At 41.2% G+C, this 20,814-nt stretch overlaps 1 protein-coding gene across 2 annotated transcripts in view; it reads left to right on the top strand.

Annotated features, from left to right (window-relative positions):
- Positions 1 to 11,424, top strand: part of LOC139449102 (zinc finger protein 629-like) — a 61,252-nt gene extending 49,828 nt beyond the window's left edge. The window contains exon 2 of one of the 2 annotated variants that reach the window (XM_071230577.1): positions 10,775 to 11,424. In XM_071230577.1, the coding sequence (XP_071086678.1) occupies positions 10,775 to 11,115 (341 nt within the window). In that variant the 3' untranslated portion in view covers positions 11,116 to 11,424. Of the gene's footprint in view, positions 1 to 714; positions 1,220 to 10,774 lie in introns of those variants that run through there. The other variant, XM_071230584.1, reaches the window with a different exon arrangement.
- Positions 11,425 to 20,814: the final 9,390 nt, after the last annotated feature.

Genomic DNA, 20,814 nt, shown 5'->3' with positions numbered 1-20,814 from the left:
CACCCATCCACCCATTTCTCAATGACATTAATGCTCAAACACTAAGGGCGAGAAGACAGTATTGACAGCCAAGTGGTGAAAGCTTCAGTCATGCTGAGGACTGGGTTTGAGTACCCAGGAGACTCAATAGTCCAATCAAAATAGGGTAACAAACTAGACATCGGGTTCGTGAACAACATGGATTTCAACATGCAGTTTTCGGTCAACTGCAGGATTTGCAAAGCATGTGCACTGCCAACTGGGCATCAACAGATATTTTGCAAATTCTTTCATGCTTTTAATCAAGATGCTCATGTGATTTGATGCGCTTCATGGAGTAAGACCTGTTTTATTACATTATAGACATTGATTATCGATCACATCGTCTTGACCGTCATTTTGTTTGAAGCAAATGCAAAGTGATGTGAGAGGTGGAATCTGATTGGTCAATAGGAGGGGCATAGAAGGGACAAAACTCGTAATAGCCACTGGTGGTGCAACGATTGTGCCTAGAAATTCCAGTCTAGTTCGGCAAGGGTGGAAACTGGACCTTTATAGTCAGTTAACTCCCTTGCCTCAGGAAGATGAGCTCAACCCAAGTAATCTCTTTTGATCATCCAGTTGAAAAAGTCTAACAATCAAAAATGAACATGAAATTATTGTAGCTTAAATGTTATTATTTATAATGAAATTGGTAGAATAATAAATTTAGATCAGATTTTTGTTTAATTTCAGGTCATCAAGTTTGGGATGGTATTAGGTCAAGCATGGTTGGGCAGTCTATTGACTTTGATCCCAGCCTTGGCGCCTCCAGTAGAAACATTCGGGGTCGTGTATACCCCAACCAAGTTCAAGGAAAATATCCATGCCCAGATTGTGACAAAACTTTTGCCAGTTCCGGAGCCCGATGGAACCATGTGGGAGCTGTGCATGATAAAGTTGTGTATAGTTGTGTGTGTGGAAAACAGTACAACTACAGTCATGCATTGAAACGCCATGAAAAGTCATGTGTAGTATATTTTAACAAGGGAAAGCAATTGATATAGACTGATGGAATTATTGATCTCTTGGGACAGTGTTTCGTCAACATTTGTGCAGTACATTGCATACAATGAAGACTTCAGAACTTTCACTGTTGTAACTTTCTCTTTGTGATGGTGTGGCGGCCATTGATTTACAACATAGTTTTACCAACATCAGTGCATCAGTCACACATCTGAGTACAAGCATAACCCAAACTTAAAAACATAACGGGGCACGGGTGGCTTAGTCGTCTAAGGCGCTGCGATTCGCTGTGCAGAGTTGAGTCCCTTGGGCACGCCAGAAACCTATGATTGTGGGTTCGAATCACGGTTCGCCCCAATTATGTTTCTAGGTTTGTCAGCACCATACCCGTGCTCGTGGGTTTCACCAAAGTGGTAAACGTCTGAGACCTGCATCACTGGGGGCTTTCATCCCAGATTAAGCTGACACACCGTGATATAACTGGAATAATGTTTAAAGCGGCGTTAAACCCAACTCACTCACTCACTCAACTGTGTATCTGGAAAGCTATGTATTATAACATGTATATATGTATATGTATTATCAGTAATCAAGCATACAATATTGTCTCAAGTTGTCTTAGCCCATGACAAATCCCGCCTCACTACCAAACATGCCAACATTTTATTGTACCCCTGGACAGAGTGAGTATGGTTTTACGCCGCTTTTTAGCAATATCACGGCGGTGGACACCAGAAATGGGCTTCACACATTGTACTCATGTCGGGAATCGAACCCGGGTCTTCGGTGTGACGAGCGAACGCTTTAACCACTAGGCTACCCGACCGCCCCCTCCACGACATGTAATATGTAATCGACCGCCCAACCCTGGACAGAGAAAATGGCTGGGTTCCCATCTCTCTCTCTCTCTCTCTCTCTCTCTCTCTCTCTCTCTCTCTCTCTCTCTCTCTCTCTCTCTCTCTCTAACATAAACATGGATGGATACTCTTGTGGTCTCACCTTGTATATTTGTTCGATGAATGGTCACAATAAAAATTTTGTGTCTTGACCTTTATCTCTTTACTTAGTTAACACATTCAGTGTTGACTTGTTTCTCAATGAGAGCATTGATGTTGAGCTCAGATGTGAGTGAGTAAGTGATTCGTGCAGTCGACTACCACATTACAGCACACTGTAACTAATCAAGTCTGAAGCAAACTTTCTTGTTCAGCAGCTATCCATGCCATTTGGATATTTCATACACGGTCAACAAGGCCACCATTTTGACCATCTGATGCTCATATTAGTCAGCATGGATTAATGCAGAGATGCTTTCCAATTCAATTTAATACACAGTCAACCAGGCCACCATTTTGACCACCCGATGCTCATATTAGTCAGCATGGATTAATGCAGAGATGCTTTCCATTACAATTTAATACACAGTCAACCAGGCCACCTTTTTGACCATCTGATGCTCATATTAGTCAGCATGGATTAATGCAGAGATGCTTTCCATTACAGTTTACTACGGTCAACCAGGCCACCATTTTGACCACCCGATGCTCATATTAGTCAGCATGGATTAATGCAGAGATGCTTTCCATTACAGTTTACTACGGTCAACCAGGCCACCATTTTGACCACCCGATGCTCATATTAGTCAGCATGGATTAATGCAGAGATGCTTTCCATTACAATTTAATACACAGTCAACCATGCCACCATTTTGACCACCCGATGTAGATATAAAACTCATCCAAATCACAATATCATGCAGTCTTACCTGCTAGCGTCTTCACTGCACGTTCCACCTACAAAAGCTGATGGCTAGACGACTGGTTCTGAGTGATATTGTGTAGTGAACCCCAACTGGCTGTAGCATCATAAATCTCAAGATGTCATGAGTGACCGAGACCCACGTTTTTTGTTTCCAGATACTGCAGATACCTGGGACAGCTATGGTATCTTCCGAGAATCTTCTTTTTCTGAATCAAACCAGAACATTTATCAACATGGAACTCTGTCCCATGGCTTGCAGCGCTGTAGGAGGGAGCGAGTTTACCCTAAGCCTATTGGTGGAAAATACCCATGCCCAGAGTGTGACAAGCTCTTCTCTAGTTCCGGTTCTCGCTCCAACCATGTGGGAGCCATTCATGATAAGCTGATTTTCGCCTGTGACTGTGGAAAACAGTACAACTATAGACAAGCATTGATTTTACACAAAAAGACTTGCCAAGTTTGGAAACAGAAATGAAATCCTTGTTTTGGATGTCTAGGTCAGGAACTTTTTATTGTCGCAACGTTTAGAGTTCCTGTCGTAATGCATTTTCTCCTTGCAAACCAGGTTTATTTTTAGCTGAAGGTAGACTTGTTTGTGTTTTTCTCACAAGGCAGCACAGAGAATGGTCTTCAGAGTTTAAGGACTTTGGGCAGGGATAATTTGCAGTCTTGTCAGTTTTATTGTGCCTGGTTATTTCGTACTGATTAATTTTAAGTCTGTAGTTGGTGATCATCTTGTGGAATACAGTCATGCCCCTGCGGTTCCCGGACGATTTTCATTCAAAACGAAATAATTACAATATAAATTTACCCGTATATACGGAAATTCAGATTCCGGAACCGAATTGTCATTTTCATGCACAAAACACTGAAATGCACACAAAATTGTCTCACTTACCCGGACAATACACTTCCGCTGGTGGTAATCCTTTGATTCGTGAGAAGTCAATTAACCGAGTGACACTGAGTTACGTTTGAGAAGAGCTTGTTTATTGTACATATAATCCCAAACGATAAATATGGCGTCTGTGGAGGGCAGAGTCAGATTTTTTGAAGCATGTATGTCTTGAATAAAGATTGAGTGGATGTATCTGTTTGCTCTGTCATCTGTCATGAGTTGCATAATTGAAGGGAAGTAACTCTTCCAGTAAGAAGCTGGTTTCAGTTATACGGAAATTCGTTTATACGGACGAATTGTGAAATGACGCAAGTGTCCGTATAAACGAGGCACGACTGTACTAACAACAGATACTCAATCTCATTAAAATCAGATCTTAGTTCTCGCTACCGCTAAACAAATGTAATATTGTAATATGTAATATTGTCCTATCCTCATTGGTTACACATTGTTGCCCATGCTTCCACATTTTCAGAATAATATTAAGCTCTGCCTGTTTATACAGACGTAGTTAGCGAGTTTCCAGAACTTCTTTAGGGTTGGGTTTATCTTGTTGGTGTTTGCAGATCCCTGTTGACAATTGTGACCTTATTTTCAAGGTCATGAGAAGCATTTGACCCATTTGTTTGTTGGGAAGATGTCTCAAGCAAGAAATATGTACAAGTCCGCTTAGTTTGTTGTTTAACGCCTCACGCAGCAATATTGCAGATATATGACGTTGATCTGTAATAATTGAGTGAATGAAGGCATAAGCATCATTCAAAGCAATTCGGGTACGATGCCATCTCATTAAAATCAGATTTTAGTTCTCGCTATCGCTAAACAAAGATCTGAGGACATCCCATTAAGGGTCACGTCAGAGCGACCTTTCATCCAACCAATCAGAGCGTCGCTTACCAGATCATGAAAGTGACTTGTCGGAATGTGTTTTCTAATCATGCAACCACGAAATATTTAACACGGGGTATTCCAAACGACAGGTATTGGTTTCATGATTATATCCATACAATCAAGGCCATCTGTAATCCATTCCAGAATGTTCTTCTTATCAGTTTTAATATTTTATAATCGAGAATACGCCAAAATATTTTTTGAAGCGTAGTCGCCAGTTTGAAACTAGTGTCGTAAAGCACGAGAAAGCAGCCTTCTGATTGGCAGTCATTTCATTGGTCGGTCAAAGTTCGCGAAAGGTCTTTCTGACGTGACCTGTACTGGGATGTCCTCAGATCTTTGTTTAGCGGGAGCGAAAACTAAGATCTGATTTTAATGAGATTACGATGACATGAATCAACCAAGTCAGAAGCCTCAACTGATCCTGTTAGTCTCCTCTTATCACAATTTTGGGTTGAAACCAATTTTAACCTGCATCTTCAGCACAGTGGCTGTGTTTTTGCGGTGCCTAAACCTAGCTAAGGAGGAGGCGTGACGTCACTTCTTTCTCATCTCTGGACCAAGGCTTGTATTGCCAAAGTCACATGGCCTTAGGAATTCGCTTTTTCTACGACTAGCCCAGAGGACTAGGGTGAATCTCATTTCACAGCATTTGTACTTAGTCCGGCTTAAACACATCTTCTGTCATTTTTGTTCAGTTTCAGCAAAAGTAAAGCATTGTGAACTCCTACAGAGTTATGGCCCTAACATGCTACTTGTCAGACAACCATCATTGCATGTTTGCTTTCCTCACAATTTATTTGGCTTCGGCTTGCAGACTGGTGGGAATTTTGAGGGATATATATATATTTAAATATATATAAACACCAATAATGAAGAATGACAAAGCTGTTTGGATTGTTTCGGATGGCTGATGAATGGATTAATGTATCTGGCAGTAGTAAATGGCAATTACATGGATGAAATTTTACACTGGCACGGGTGGCCCAGTCGTCTAAGGCGCCGTGATTCGCTGTGCAGAGTTGCGTCCCTTTGGCATGCCAGAAACCTATGATTGTGGGTTCGAATCCTGGTTTGCCCCGATTATGTTTCTAGGTTTGTCAGCACCATACCCGTGCTCGTGGGTTTCACCAAAGTGGTAAACGTCTGAGACCTGCATCACTTGGGGCTTTCCTCCAACATTAAGCTGACACGCTGTGATATAACTGGAATACTGTTAAAAGCGGTGTTAAACCCAACTCACTCACTCACTCACTCACTCCACCAAGTCACTGACACTGACCACCTGATCCATTTAGTCCACCCTCTTAACCAGCATAGGTTGCTGGGGACCTCTTCTAACCCGAAATCACAAGGGGGTGACATTAAGGAAGACCTCATCTTGGTGGTTGCAGAAATGCTCATATCCACATTTCAGACAGGATGGTGTAGATGTGTGTTACACAGACAGGCATTGCTTTCAACGACAACAGTTGTCAACCGATCTCGAGGGGTATGTGGTGTGATGTACCCTGTGCGTGAGCCTATGTACCCTGAGCTGTCAGGCAAGGGGCTCATAGGCTCAACACACAGGGTACATCACACCATATGCCATGCTGACAACTAATTTTTCTCACCGTCATTCATATCTACAGGCTCAGAATATATGTCCGCAGTTTCACCGAGTAAAAACCTTTGATTCAGCCATTTTGTCAGCTAGAAGATGATGAAAACAAACCGAGTTACTTCCCTTTACCAAATGCACATGAGGAGAGTGAGTATGGTTTTACGCCGCTTTTAGCAATATTCCAGCAATATCACGGCAGGGGGACCCCAGAAATGGGCTTCACACATTGTACCCATGTCGGGAATCCAAATACACATGGATAAACATTGGTTCATTTCAGCTCAAGGATACTTATTCGAGATAAGCAAGTTACATGAGTCGTGGTTTGATTGATTTCTCAGCAGGGTACATGAAAAATAATCGCCCGCTCCTTCACCAATAAGAAGCAGTATTTTAGATTAAGGTCAGATAACGGCACTTTTTTGTTGCTTCCAGATATTCAGCCCTGGTTCAGCAATGGTGTAGACAGTGGAGCTGAATACACTGAACCCAGCCAGAGCATGTATCAGAAAACAGGCCAGGCACATGGGATGCCGCGCAATAGACGGGCCAGAAACCTCCCTAAACCTATAGGAGGGAAGTTCCCATGCCCAGAGTGTGACAAAATGTTCTCCAGTGCTGGGTCCCGCCACAATCATGTGGGAGCCATTCACGATAGGCTCATCTATGCGTGTATCTGTGGAAAACAGTACAACTATAGGCAAACGCTGATCCAGCACAAGAAGACTTGCCCCTTGTGGAATTTATCCAAGTGATAATTATTGAAGCATTGAGTTATGTTTGTGTGGAATAGAAATTGGTGTGGAATCAGGGTTCTTGATGTAACCAAAGAAAATCTTTTTTGATGACCAACATGCTACTGTACATGATTTGCTGGTAGATTTGACCCCAGGATGCCGAGTTATTTTTCTGATGCCCATTTTCATGAGATCTGAAAAGTGAACGTTGTCTGGGATGTCACATGATGGTCGGTTCATGACACTGAGAACAGCAGAAAACTTTGCGGCCATGAAGCCATCTTTGTGTCCTTGTTGCTACCATGTCTGTTTCTTTCCGAGGATGGATTATTCCAGAAATTCCGTTCACCGATTTCGGGACTTGGATAGGGACTATCAGATGCTGTGGATTCTTGGAACCAGCATAAATATTATTTTCATAACATTACTCCAGCTAAAATATGAATATATCAGCAAGAGTTTCATAATGTGTTATCATACCTCCTTGTCAGAATGATGAGATCTGATTGGTCAGCTTGATCTTGATAAAACACTGTGTAAACCCGCCTTGGAGGGTAATAAATTTCTCATCGGGGGAATAAATCTCTTATACTGCGCCACGAGCACTACAGTCTGCACATGCATTTCTGAGAGACAGAATAAATCCTTTATACCCGCTTCAAAGCCAAAATGGATGTCACATAACATAGCGCAAGCTAACCTCAGCTCAATCAAACAGCTGTTTCTATCAATTTTGGTTTAAAAAAAGTTATTTTACAATGTCGTATTAAAACATATCGGTATTATAAATTTGTTGTAGTAGGATCACTCGGGGCACATGGGGTTTTATGCGTCCCTTGTAAGGTATACAACCAAACTTGGACGCATTAAACCCCATGTACCTACCCCAAGTGATCCTGCTACAACTGATGTTTTCATTTCCATACTGAACATGAGAGTACGAAACACTATGTGTTTCTATTTATGACTTGGTTATGCGCTCTGGAATCATTTCAGCCATAAGACTAAGTATGTATAGGGGGCGGTCGGGTAGCCCAGTGGTTAATGCGTTCGCTCGTCACGCCGAAGACCCGGGTTCGATTCCCGACATGGGTACAATGTGTGAAGCCCATTTCTGGTGTCTCCTGCCGTGATATTGCTGGAATATTGCTAAAAGCGGCGTAAAACCATATTCACTCTCTCACTAAGTATATATAAGAGTAGGATATCGCACTGTATACAACACGACAGACATATCCAAGCAGATTCCATTCTAATCAAAAACACAGAAAGTCGAAAGTGATACGAAGAAAATGGTCTGTTTTTGTGTTTAATGGAATTATTTTCATTATGTGTTTTGACGTCGTGAAAGTAGTCAGGACGGATTTTTCTAGTTACTCCCAGTCTCATGATTTATGTGACTCTGTTCCACGACCTGCATTGTCTTACCCTCTCACTGCAAGGAGTATCTCTCCTTGATGGACCCGTGAAGATCCGGGGTAGAATAGGTCTTCAGCAACCGTAAAAGGCGACTCTTCTTGTCGTACGAGGCGACTAACGGGATCGGGTGGTCGGATTCCCTGATGCATGTCATCGTATCCGAATTGCGTGGATCGATGCTCATGATATCAATCACTGGATTGTCTGGTCCAGACTCGATTATTAACAGACCGCTTTCATATAGCTGGAATATTGCTGAGTGCGGCGTTAAACAACAAACAAACAAACTCTCCTTGATGAAAGAGTGAAGAAAGACATCCAACAAGGCTCAACACTTACATGATAGTGATTAGAGTTTTTATGCCACCATCATATTCAATATTCCAGCAATATCCTCAAAGCAGGGAGATTGAAATTGGCTTCATACATTGAAGCCATCTGGAGAATCAGACCTGGGACCAGATTTTCGAAACGATCTTAGCTAAGATAAATCTTAACAACTTACGTTCAAAGATAAGATATCTTAAGGTTAAGATAAGATAGATTTTCGAAACTATTGTAAACCTGTCGCAGATCGTTCAGAGCTACGATATTTATCGTAACTCTGACAGAGAACTCATTTGTGTTAGAGATCGAAAAAGCGGGTGTTTCCAAATGACGTCACGGGGATTTCCCAGCTGCTGACAATAACAACAAAATAGATAAATGACACGGAATTCATGATCCCATTGTCAGGTCACATTGTTTAACACGCACATATTTGAGTGAAATTCTGTAATCCTACAATTCTACATATGTCCTACATGTAGACGTGTTGTTCTTATGATAAAAGATGCCATGACTAACCGAACACAAAAAAGCAATCGTGTGCCATGCAATAGCATTTTTCAAAGCCAAAAAATGTTATAATCAATAAGTATAGTGCTATTAGAATGGAAATAATGTGCCTAAAGATACTTCACTATTTTCGCTTCAAATGGTCCTCTCGTGACCGCGCAGAACTTTATGATATAAACACATCGCGTACAAAATCAAGGACGAAAGTAAGGGACGTTATTCTAAATGACAATGACGAGACCTTTGATCGAACAGCATATCGTTCAGCATTTAACATGCATGTTCAGGTCTGATGTTAAGTGATGTATACTGTATATGTTTGTGTTTATGTCAAAAGTCAAGTTTATATTAGTGTAAACTATCGACTACACAGTTATGTGGATCGCTGTCGCGATTAAGAACATTTTTGACGGGAAATCCTTGATGTGTTCTTCGTGTTTTCGAAGTGTCAATTTGAATCACTCAGTTTTACAAAATGAAATGTGAGTGTTCGAACGTAAAGCAGACTAATTGTTTGGCAAAATATCTATGGAAAAGTATGCCACCATCTTGGATGAAGATAAAATAAACTTACGACAGGTATGGGGCTATCTTAGATTTACGACAATCTTAAGATATCTTAGGGCTACGATAGTTTCTTCAGCAACCCATGCTTGCCGTAAAAGGTGACTATGCTTGTCGTAAGAGGCGACTAACGGGATCGGGTGGTCAGGCTCGCTGACATGGTTGAAGCATGTCATCAAACCCATTTGCTTAGATTGATGCTCATGATATAAATCACTGGATTGTCTGGTCCAGACTTGATTATTTATAGACCACCGTCATATAGCTGGAATATGGCTGAGTGCAGCGTTAAACAACAAACAAAGAACTAAATCTGTAAATATTCCATCATTCAATTCACATCACGCCCACTCAGATAGTCTTAGAAAATATTCCACTAACTGTTGAGTCATCGGAATGCAGAACCTACTAACACCAAAAATCAATTTATCCAACGCTAGAGTATCTGTAACACAATGTTTTGTTATTTTCAGATATTCATGATATGGCTGGAGCAAGTTTATCAGTTGGCTATTCCCTTGAAGAGCTCGGTATCCCTGTTCTCCCTGTAGGACAAGGTGCTCAGCGGGGTACCGAACCTCCAGCTATACCTTCATCCAAAAAACATTCTTGTCCCTATTGCCCAAAGATGTTTGCAAGTCGTGGTGCTCGCTGGTATCACATCAAGGCCATACACGAACTCTCTCAATATATTTGTGTGTGTGGAAAGCAGTATCGGTATAGCAATTCCTTGGCTAATCACAAAAAGCTGTGCACTGTGGCAAATTCTTAGTCTTTCTTGTGCCTTGTGGATTCTTGGGAGAGAGTTGAGTGTCTTTTGAAGGACAGCACAGTTGTATTCTATGCACGCAAGATGCAAGAATTTATGAACAAAATATGCTGTAATAATTTCTTGGTAATCTTTGTTGAGCCTTTTGGATTCTTGGGAACAGTTGTGTGAGTCTTTTGAAATGAAGAACAACACAATCATGTGGTTTTGAACATTATTGCTGTGGATTCAAGGTTACCTTGGAACCTATTTCAAGGACCTCTTAAACACAATGCAATACCTGAACTGGCATCTTTTGTTATTTTCAGATATTCATGGTTTGGGCATCTCTTTTGGACTGAGTCCTCCGGGGGTTGAGAGTATTGGTCAGAGGACAAGTGTTTCTTACGAAGGGCAGATCTGTGGCGCTGTTCGCAACAGTCGGGGACGGGTTTACCCAGATCCTGTTGGTGGAAACTATCCGTGTCCAGACTGTGACAAGATGTTTGCCAGTGATGGCTCCCGCTGGAACCATGTTGCTGCCATTCATGACAAACTCAGTTTTACAAGTCTGTGTGGCAAGACTTTCAATTATCGACATAATTTAGCCCGGCATAAGAAAACTTGTCCCATATGTATGGAGATGGAATTTCATCATCAACCAAGATGAAGAAGCATTTGAAAAATATCGACTAGATTCGAGTAATGTCAGTATTTGTGTTGAGAGTGAGGACTGAGTGAATGTTGTTACAGTCACCAATATTCCTGGTAATCATGATTATCCCATGGGTATTATCATGATTATCCCATGGTGATTATCATGATTATCCCATGGTGATTATCATGATTATCCCATGGGGATTATGGGGAGTAAGAACATGTCCATTGAAACCTGTGCTGGTCCACCCTGTGGGGATCTGGGGGTTAGAACATGTCCATTGAAACCTGTGCTGGTCCACCTTGTGGGGATTCTGGGGGTTAGAACATGTCCATTGAAACTGTGCTGGTCCACCCTGTGGGGATCTGGGGGTTAGAACATGTCCATTGAAACTATGCTGGTCCACCCAGTGGGGATTCCAGGGGTTAGAACATGTCCATTGAAACCTGTGCAGGTCCACCCTGTGGGGATCTGGGGGTTAGAACATGTCCATTGAAACCTATGCTGGTCCACCTTGTGGGGATTCTGGGGGTTAGAACATGTCCATTGAAACCTGTGCTTGTCCAACCCCGTGGGGATCTGGGAGTTAGAACATGTCCATTGAAACCTGTGCTGACCCCCCTTGTGGGGATCTGGGGGTTAGAACATATCCACAGAAACCTATGCTGGTCCACCCTGTGGGGATTCCAGGGGGTTAGAACATGTCCACAGAAACCTGTGCTGGTCCACCCTGTGGGGATCTGGGGGTTAGAACATGTCCATTGAAACCTATGCTGGTCCACCCTGTGGGGATTCCAGGGGGTTAGAACATGTCAACAGAAACCTATGCTGGTCCACCCTGTGGGGATTCCAGGGGGTTAGAACATGTCCACAGAAACCTGTGCTGGTCCACCCTGTGGGGATCTGGGGGTTAGAACATGTCCACAGAAACCTATGCTGGTCCACCCTGTGGGGATTCCAGGGGTTAGAACATGGGGATCTGTGGGTTAGAACATGTCCATTGAAACCTGTGCTGGTCCACCCTGTGGGGATCTGGGGGTTAGAACATGTCCATTGAAACCTATGCTGGTCCACCCTGTGGGTTCAAAATGATCAAAGATCAAAATGTAATTATAATTGTTTTCAGAGTCAAATCAAACAGATAAGCATATTTTTAAAATTTTTTTTTAGAGTTTTGAACCTGTTTGTGATTGATAAGGTTATTTGTTCAGCTGGGATGAGCTGAGGTGAAGAGATTTGTGTGATGAACAGCTTTCCTCCCACATGAACATCTACACATCTTGATATAATGAAAATACTGTTCAGACTCAAATAAAACTACACCAAAAGTGACTATTTGTTCATGTTATTACAGCAGATGTTTTAGGCTTTGACAGGATTATGGCTTTGACACTCTTGTGAGCATTATATGATCTGTCTCTCAACCTGATAGAGTTTGAAAAGGACAGGGTCGGATTAGGTCCTTCTTGTCCAACAGAACCTGCATACCGTATTCAACGTAATAAGCGCCCACGGCGATATTTGCTAATATATTGGCAAGTGAAAAATCCCAATTAGCACCCTTTCCGATTGATCAATGTACATAAGTTTTAAGTTTATTTGTGTATAATACGCACTTGTGTGTAATCTGCCCCCTTAGTTATGGGCAATTAAATTATGGAAAATATATATCTCTCGTATGTAAACATTTCAGACTGTCAGCATAAACAACGAAATTTATGATCTTTCAACTCACCAAAAAAATATTCAAATAAGAGACCACTATTTCTAATTTTGAGAGTGCCCTGGGCGCTTATTTTGTTGAATTCGGTAATTTAAGAATAGAGGCAAAGTTGTGGAAATGGGTATACAAGTTATCAGTTGTTTCCACGTGAAGGAGAACTGGACTCTGTGTATTTCAACGACTGCATGTGTAGACCTCGCATTGGCCTTTTTCACTCATTTCACACAAATGTGTGTATTTGATCACAGCAGAAGAACAATACTTGCATGTGTAAGGAAGGAAAAAAAGTAGATGTGAGCCATTTGTAAATGTCTGATAAGTTTCGTACCACCATTTCAAAGTTTTCCGCAAAATTTAACATCTTCTTTGGGCATACAGGGCCTTCATCCTTCCTCATCCTTTGTCGTGTTTGAGAGCGTGAGTGAGTGAGTTTAGTTTTACGCTGCTTTTAGCAATATTCCAGCTATATCACGGCGGGGGACACCAGAAATGGGCTTCACACATTGTACCCATGTCAGGATTCGAACCTGGGATCATGTGTTTGAATAGACAAGTCACACACAAGCTGGATTTACAATCAAACATTTCTCAACTATTGCAGGGAAATATGTTTCTGTGGCAGGATTGATGTCTTTACTGAATTTGTCCAAAACGAGATTTTATATTTGTTTTGTTATACATGACTGGCACTGATCATTTTGTAAGATTTCATACTGTAAGCTCAATAAATGTTTAAAGCAAAATGATATTATCTGTTGTCGTTATGATTCTAGTGAACTGATTCCTGATCACTTAGTAGGAGTGAGTGAGTGAGTGAGTGAGTTAGGTTTTACGCCGCTTTTAGCAATATTCCAGCAATATCACGGCGGGGGACACCAGAAATGGGCTTCACACATTGTACCCATGTCGGGAATCGAAACCGGGTCTTCAGCGTGACGAGCCAACGCTTTAACCACTAGGCTACCCGACCGCCCTCACTTAGTAGGAAGCGATACTTGCTACTTTTATTGGGTATGCGCTGGTGCATGCTTCATTCCAATTTGCTTCATAGACAGGGTATATTAATCAGCATCGATTTTGAAGGGTTGAACAAGGGGGTCGGTCGCCTTATATGTGGGTCACTTTATAGACAGCGATATACGGTATATCAGAGCTCCAGATAACTTTTTGAGCAATTGAGTTTTTACTTTAGGGTTTCGGTTTTAATTTGGTTATTACATTTTTCATTGGGTAACCAATATTTTTTCCCACATCCATTTATCACTGTACATTTTTTCCCCAAATTAGTGAACATTTTAAGATTTGAAAAAATATGAAATAATGTTTTCGATGTATATACTGTTCTAGAAAGTAAATTAGCTCGTAATTGTGTCTCAGAAATTAACTCCTTTGTATGCATGCTGAACAAGCTTCATTGGGTATTTTACGCGTGCTGTTTTTATACATTTGAGTTATTCATTTAATACATGCGTTTTGTACGCAAGTTAATTGAAAGTAATTGGGTTTTGAAGATTTTCTTTTTTGGGGAGGGGGTTATTTTACACAAATACGCTGCTTATCTGTAGCTCTGGTATATAAATACAAGCTACATCACTGCAGATACTCAAACTTAAATCAGTATTATGTAAACAACAATAATAGATTTGGCACAAGATGAAACATAACACTAGAGAACAACCATCTGCTGAAACAGACTCCATTGGCCACAAAAGCCAAAATAGTGGTGGAAATTACATGAATGGATCATTGAAATACAGTGATGACACCAGGTGTTCGTGTCAAGGGTAAGCCATCCTGCTTTACTGGTAGCACCGCCACTCACACAATTGGCATAAAACAGTAAATGTTAACGTTAGACATGGAGAGGCAGAGTTGGGACCTTAGCTTCCAGGGTTTGGATGATGTGGGTTTAATCCTAGATTTGCCTGACGTGTGGTTTGTCTGTACCAAGCCAAACCATTGTGTGAGGTTTTACTAAAGTTATCTCACTTTGTGCATTTCGCTTACTTCCCCATATTACATCCCCATATTACATCCCCCATATTACATCCCCATATTACATCCCCCATATTACATCTCCATTTTACTCGTTAATTTATCAAGGAACATTCAATCCATCAATATGATCCATGTCAACAGTGAGCTTGACGGCTGCAATCCATCAATATGATCCATTGCAACAGTGAAGTGGACGGCTGCAATCCATCAATATGATCCATGTCAACAGTGAAGTGGACGGCTGCAATCCATCAATATGATCCATGTCAACAGTGAAGTGGACAGCTGCAATCCATCAATATGATCCATGTCAACAGTGAAGTGGACGGCTTCAATCCATAAATATTATCCATGTCAACAGTGAAGTGGATGCCTTCAATCCATCAATATGATCCATGTCCACAGTGAAGTGGATATCAATCAATATAGTTTAATATACATATATTTTGATAAATCATATTTTTTCAATCCAGCATGAATTATGCTTATGCAATAAATCACTGATTGCATTCTTATTAGATTTCAGTCGTTTAATATATTAAATGGGATGTAAGACATTGTGTAATAGCAGGTAGCATGGCACCTTGCTTGATTGTTTAATTCAGGTTTTGAAGTTAGTACATGCAGTTGGTAGGATGAAGGGCCTATTGGGCACATCTCCCCGAGGCAAGGGAGCTAACTGACTATGAAAGCCCAGTTTCAATCCTTGCCGAACTAGGCTGGAATTATGGAGTTATATTTTGGCTGGACTAACGTCTATGCATAGTCCAATCATTTTGTTTAAAGCAAATACAAGTGACATGTGAGGTGGAATGTGATTGGTCAATAGGAGGGACATTGAAGGGACATAACTCATAGCCACTGATCCAGCCCGGAAATTTTAGCCTTGTTTGACAAGGGTGGAAACTGGACTTTTACAGTCAGTTAACTCCCTTGCCTCGGGAAGATGCAAGCTCCTCCCAGCGATATCCCGTTTGTGGAACTCTTTGATACTATTGCCGCCACCAGTCAAAACTCCCAACAGGGATAGATGACCACAACCATGCTTGGAGTTGAACTCGCTGCCGAATGACCGTTATGTTTACAAACAAGTGACGACTATCGTGACGCCCAATACTCTTACCCGTGCTAAATTAATTTCTTTCTTTGTCAATTTGAATTTCTATTTCATTACAACTATCATGTAATTTATATAGTAAGAATGTAAGGGAGTAGTTGGTTGATTTTCCGTTAGTCTGCAATCACGAACCAATCTGATTATACAAACAACAAAGTAAATTCATCTGGAAAACATGGTCCGTCGTAAACCTTTTCAAAATTATTTTAATGGCCGCGCCCACACTGGTGGCAGCGATGTTACCGAGAGTGTAACGAAGGTGTCACACGCTGGGAAGGAGCTTGGGGAAGATGTATGAGGCAAGACAGCTTCAAAGCTTGTAGTTTTATATGACATTGAATATGCTGAGCATTTCCACACAGGTTCTTCTTGCATATCAGTTACTTCAATTTGTATCAATTATTTTTTTCTTCAGTTATTTTCTTCAGTTATTTTTTTATAATATGGCATCCACTGCTGAACAAACACACTTTACAGAGCACATCCAACTGCGAAACAGCTAATATATGTGGCTTCTATTGGGGGCTTAAACATGGTTTTCTACATACTTGAACATTTGTTAAGAATACAAGATCCCGAAAATACAATTGTCCTACAGGCAAGTGGCCTTTCGGTGTGGAATAAAACTTATTCTTATCAAACACAAGATCTATGAAGTATATCATTCTCAACATTCATTTAGTAAATGTGACAGTCCACATAAAAACAACACTGTTTTGCTTTCAGACATGGACCACACCAAGATGAAAAGAGTGAAGCCTTTGTCTGAGTATACATGGACGACTCCTGACTTGCCCTTTGTCCTTGTTCCAACACCTTCCATTGACACTTCGGAGGCGTTGACGAGAACGCAGCAGGGCTCGGCCAGTAGGCTGTATCAGTGTGAGGAATGTGGCAAGACCTTCACTCAATCCTGGACCAAGAAGAATCATGTACAATCTGTCCATCGGAACATGACCTTCCTGTGTGTTTGTGGGAAGGTCTATCGATATCGCAGGGCCCTGAGGAGACATATGAAAGCGGAAGGATGTGGTCACAAAGTTTGAGGGGAACACGACTGGTCCTGTGGTTTAAGGTGCCACAATGAGCTGTTCAGAGTTGCTTCCCTTAGGCATGCAAGTATCCTATGATCGTGGGTTCCTGATTGTTTCCTGGTTTGTCAGCACCATGCCTGTGCGCCTGGATTTTACCAAAGGGGTAGATATCTGAGACCTGCATCACTTCAGGCTTTACTACTACATCAAAGGGGCGGTTGGGTAGCTTAGTGGTAAAAGCGTTCACTCGTCACACCGGAGACCCAGGTTCGATTCCCGACATGGGTACAAGGTGTGAAGCCCATTTCTGGTGTCCCCCGCCGTGATTTTGCTGGAATATTGCTAAAAGCTGTGTACAACCTTACTCACTCACTGCTACATCAAAGAGGGGAGGTCGGGTAGCTTAGTGGTAAAAGCGTTCACTCGTCAAGCCAGGGAGCCCGGGTTCGATTCCCCACATGGGTGCAATGTGTGAAGCCCATTTCTGATGTCCCCCACTGTGATATTGCTGGAATATTGCTAAAAGCGGCGCAAAATCACTCCTACATCAAACTGACATACTGTGATATAACTAGAATACTGTTCACAGAGGAGTAACTCACTTGCTTATTGTTTCAATTGACTGTGAGTCTGTTTATTATCCCCCACCAAACAAAGTTGGCGGGGGATATAGAAACGGGCTCCGTCCGTCCGTCACGTTTCGTTTCCGGAGTATTACTCATACACCGTTCAATATTTTTTCATCAAACTTTGCAGGTCTGTCAGGTATATGCTGAACTGGTGCCTTTTGCTATTTAGAAATTTTAGAAATTTTTATGTTTTACGTTTCCATGGCACACAATATGTTGTATTGTTGGGTGAAAACATGGAGATCGTCTCCTCCAAATGGAACCCTGAACATGAGATTGAAAAGATTGTTTACGCCGTAGGATGAATATGAAAATGTTCAATCAAAGCCAAAGGTGAAATTGACACGGACAAGCTATTTTGTAGAGAAACAGGGGACATTAAAGCTGATTAGATTTTAGTGTTTTTTGTTTTTTTGTTTAAAAATAATACTAAAATATAGATGTGAACATAGATGTTGGACCCGTGAGGATCTGGGGTAGAATAGGTCTTCAGCAACCCATGCTTGCCGTAAAAGGTGACTATGCTTGTCGTAAGAGGCGACTAACGGGATCGGTTGGTCAGGCTCCCTGACTTGGTTGATGCATGTCATCGATCCCAAATAAGTGGATCAATGTTCATGATGTCAGTCAATGGATTGTCTGGTCCAGACTTGATTATTTACAGACCGTCATCATACAGCTGGAATACTCTGAGTGCGGCGTTAAACAACAAACAAACAGACAAACAAACATAGGTGTTGGGCTCCAAGAAACCCCTTCTTTCTGCATTATCAAGATACATGGATACATGGATAACATACATGGATAACCTTTTGTCAGTTCATAATCTGAAATGTTATCCGCAATGGTGACCACGCCGTCAGCCTCATCATCAACATTGATGTCATGTGGGCCAGGACTTGGTTTAGTCTGTCCCCAGACCCTTGAGAATAAATTAAAAAAGGAGCCCAACTTAAGTTTTGAATAATTAGGCATATCTAAGATTGCCTCAGCTCTAGGTCTCAATGTAAGCGTTGTTCAGGGTTCCATTTGAATTTTATTTTTTATATTTTGAAGATATATATTTTTGAATAAGATAACTTTAATTCTGGGACAAAATGATTCTTTCTGTCGATGGAGAGATGCACCATGGTACAACTTATTGCTGCAATATTTGTAAGACCACTCAATCGCATTATGTGATATGGAGGAACTTCATTGTGGGCCAGGGTTGCTATCAGTGTTTTCTTTGAACTGTGATTGGTCTTCCTTCCTGTATTATTGACCTCTCTGCTGGAGGAAAACTATGGCATACCTACAATTGTCAAATGGTAAATTGAGCCTTTCTAGTGAGTGTGTGTAGACATAAGCTTTGTGTCCACACTTGACAGTGGGAAGTGTAACATGCGTTTAACCTTAATGTGACTGTCCATATTCTGGCATTTGCTTTTAGTTTATTTTTCAGCTTTATCAATTTGACAAATGTAACGGTAGAAGAAATAATTATGTTAAGAAACTGTTTGCACTTATCTTCCTCATGTATCTCAAAGCATTAAATACTTTTTATTTTATCATAATCGTGTTTCTTTCTTGAACAAGATAGTTCACCAAAGTAGTAGATGTAGGAGACTTCTGGTTTTCCTCCTACATGAGGCTGACACAGTGTGATGTACCGTATTCGACGTAATAAGCGCCCAGGTCGCTCTCAAAATTAGATACAGGGAGCTCTTATTAGAATAAAATTTTGGTGAAAAAAGATCGTAAATTTCATGGTTTATGCTGACAGCCTGTAATGTTTATGTACAACAGATATAATTTTTCTGGAATTTAATTGCCCATAATTAAGGGTGCATATAACGAGAGTGCGTATTATACATGAATAAACAGTCTTGTGTACATTGATCAATCGGAACGGGTGCTAATTGGGATTGTTCACTAGCCAATATATCAGCAAATATCGCCGTGGGCCCTTATTAGAGTGGAGCTCTTATTACGTCGTCGAATACGGTAACTGAATTTATGTTCAAAGTGGTCACTACACTTTCCAGTTCCCAAATAGGTACAAGAAGTGCCTGGTGGGCATTCCGAGTCGGATAACGTCCCCAGCAACCTATGCTGGTCGTAAGAGATGGCAAAAACAATAGCCTAAGGTGCTGCAATTCGCTGTGCAGAGTTGCGTCCCTTGGGTGTGCCAGAAACCTATGATTGTGGGTTCGAATCCCGTTTCGTCCTGATTATGCTTCTAGGTTGGTCAGCACCGTACCCGTGCTTGTGGGTTTCACCGAAGTTGCAAATGTCTGACATGCATTTCGGGATTACCTCCGAAATTAGAGGAAATTAGAAATGAGAAATTACGCCATCAATACTAAGGTTAAGATCAATGAAGGCATTCCATTTGGCAGATTGCATGTCAATGTCTCTTGCTCAATGGACCCCATCTTTGTGGACATGCTGTTTCAGGTGTTAAGACACACGCGAGGTTATGTTTCACTAAAGGGTAAAAACAACTCATTGTAACATCTGTTATACAACTGTAATGTACATACGGTGTGTGGAGTTGTGAGTTATTCATATCTTTTACATCAAGGCATACGGTTTTCACTTCAATTGCTCTGTGACATTGACAACAAAGATGTGTAGCTATTTTCTTAAAAAAAATAGTTGGCCACATGTCATGTGGTTTGCATGTTTTGTTAAAGTCGCAGAACGAAGAGCCACATGTAGTTACCAGTAAGTCATCATTGTTAAGTACAAATAGTGCACTGACATTAGCTGTGAAATATTTTATCTTCTCTTGAACATAAATATAATTTCAGTGACTCTTTTTATATTCTCCTGATTCCCTACATGGGTACAATGTGTGAAGCCCATTTCTGGTGCCCCCTGCCGTGATATTGCTGGAATATTGCTAAAACCGGCGTAAAACGATACTCATTTACTCATATTATCTGGTAGATGTTTTTTTCTACGTGTGATAGTGCATGTCTCACTGAGAAACTTTCCATTGACACTATCCATGAACACCATCCACGAACACTCTCCATGAACACTCCATGAACACTCCATTAACACTCTCCATTAACACTATCCATTTACACTCTCCATGAACACCATCCATGAACACCATCCACGAACACTATCCACTAATGCTATCCATGAACACCATCCATGAACACCATCCATGAACACTATCCATTAACAATATCCATTAACACTCTCCATTAACACTCC

The sequence above is a fragment of the Haliotis cracherodii genome, unplaced genomic scaffold (assembly GCF_022045235.1).
Source record: "Haliotis cracherodii isolate W230 unplaced genomic scaffold, xgHalCrac1.p SCAF_7, whole genome shotgun sequence".
In the NCBI taxonomy this organism is placed as follows: Eukaryota; Metazoa; Mollusca; class Gastropoda; order Lepetellida; family Haliotidae; genus Haliotis; species Haliotis cracherodii.
The sequence above is the reverse complement of the archived record's forward strand: the minus strand, read 5'-3'. Positions and strand labels throughout refer to the sequence as shown.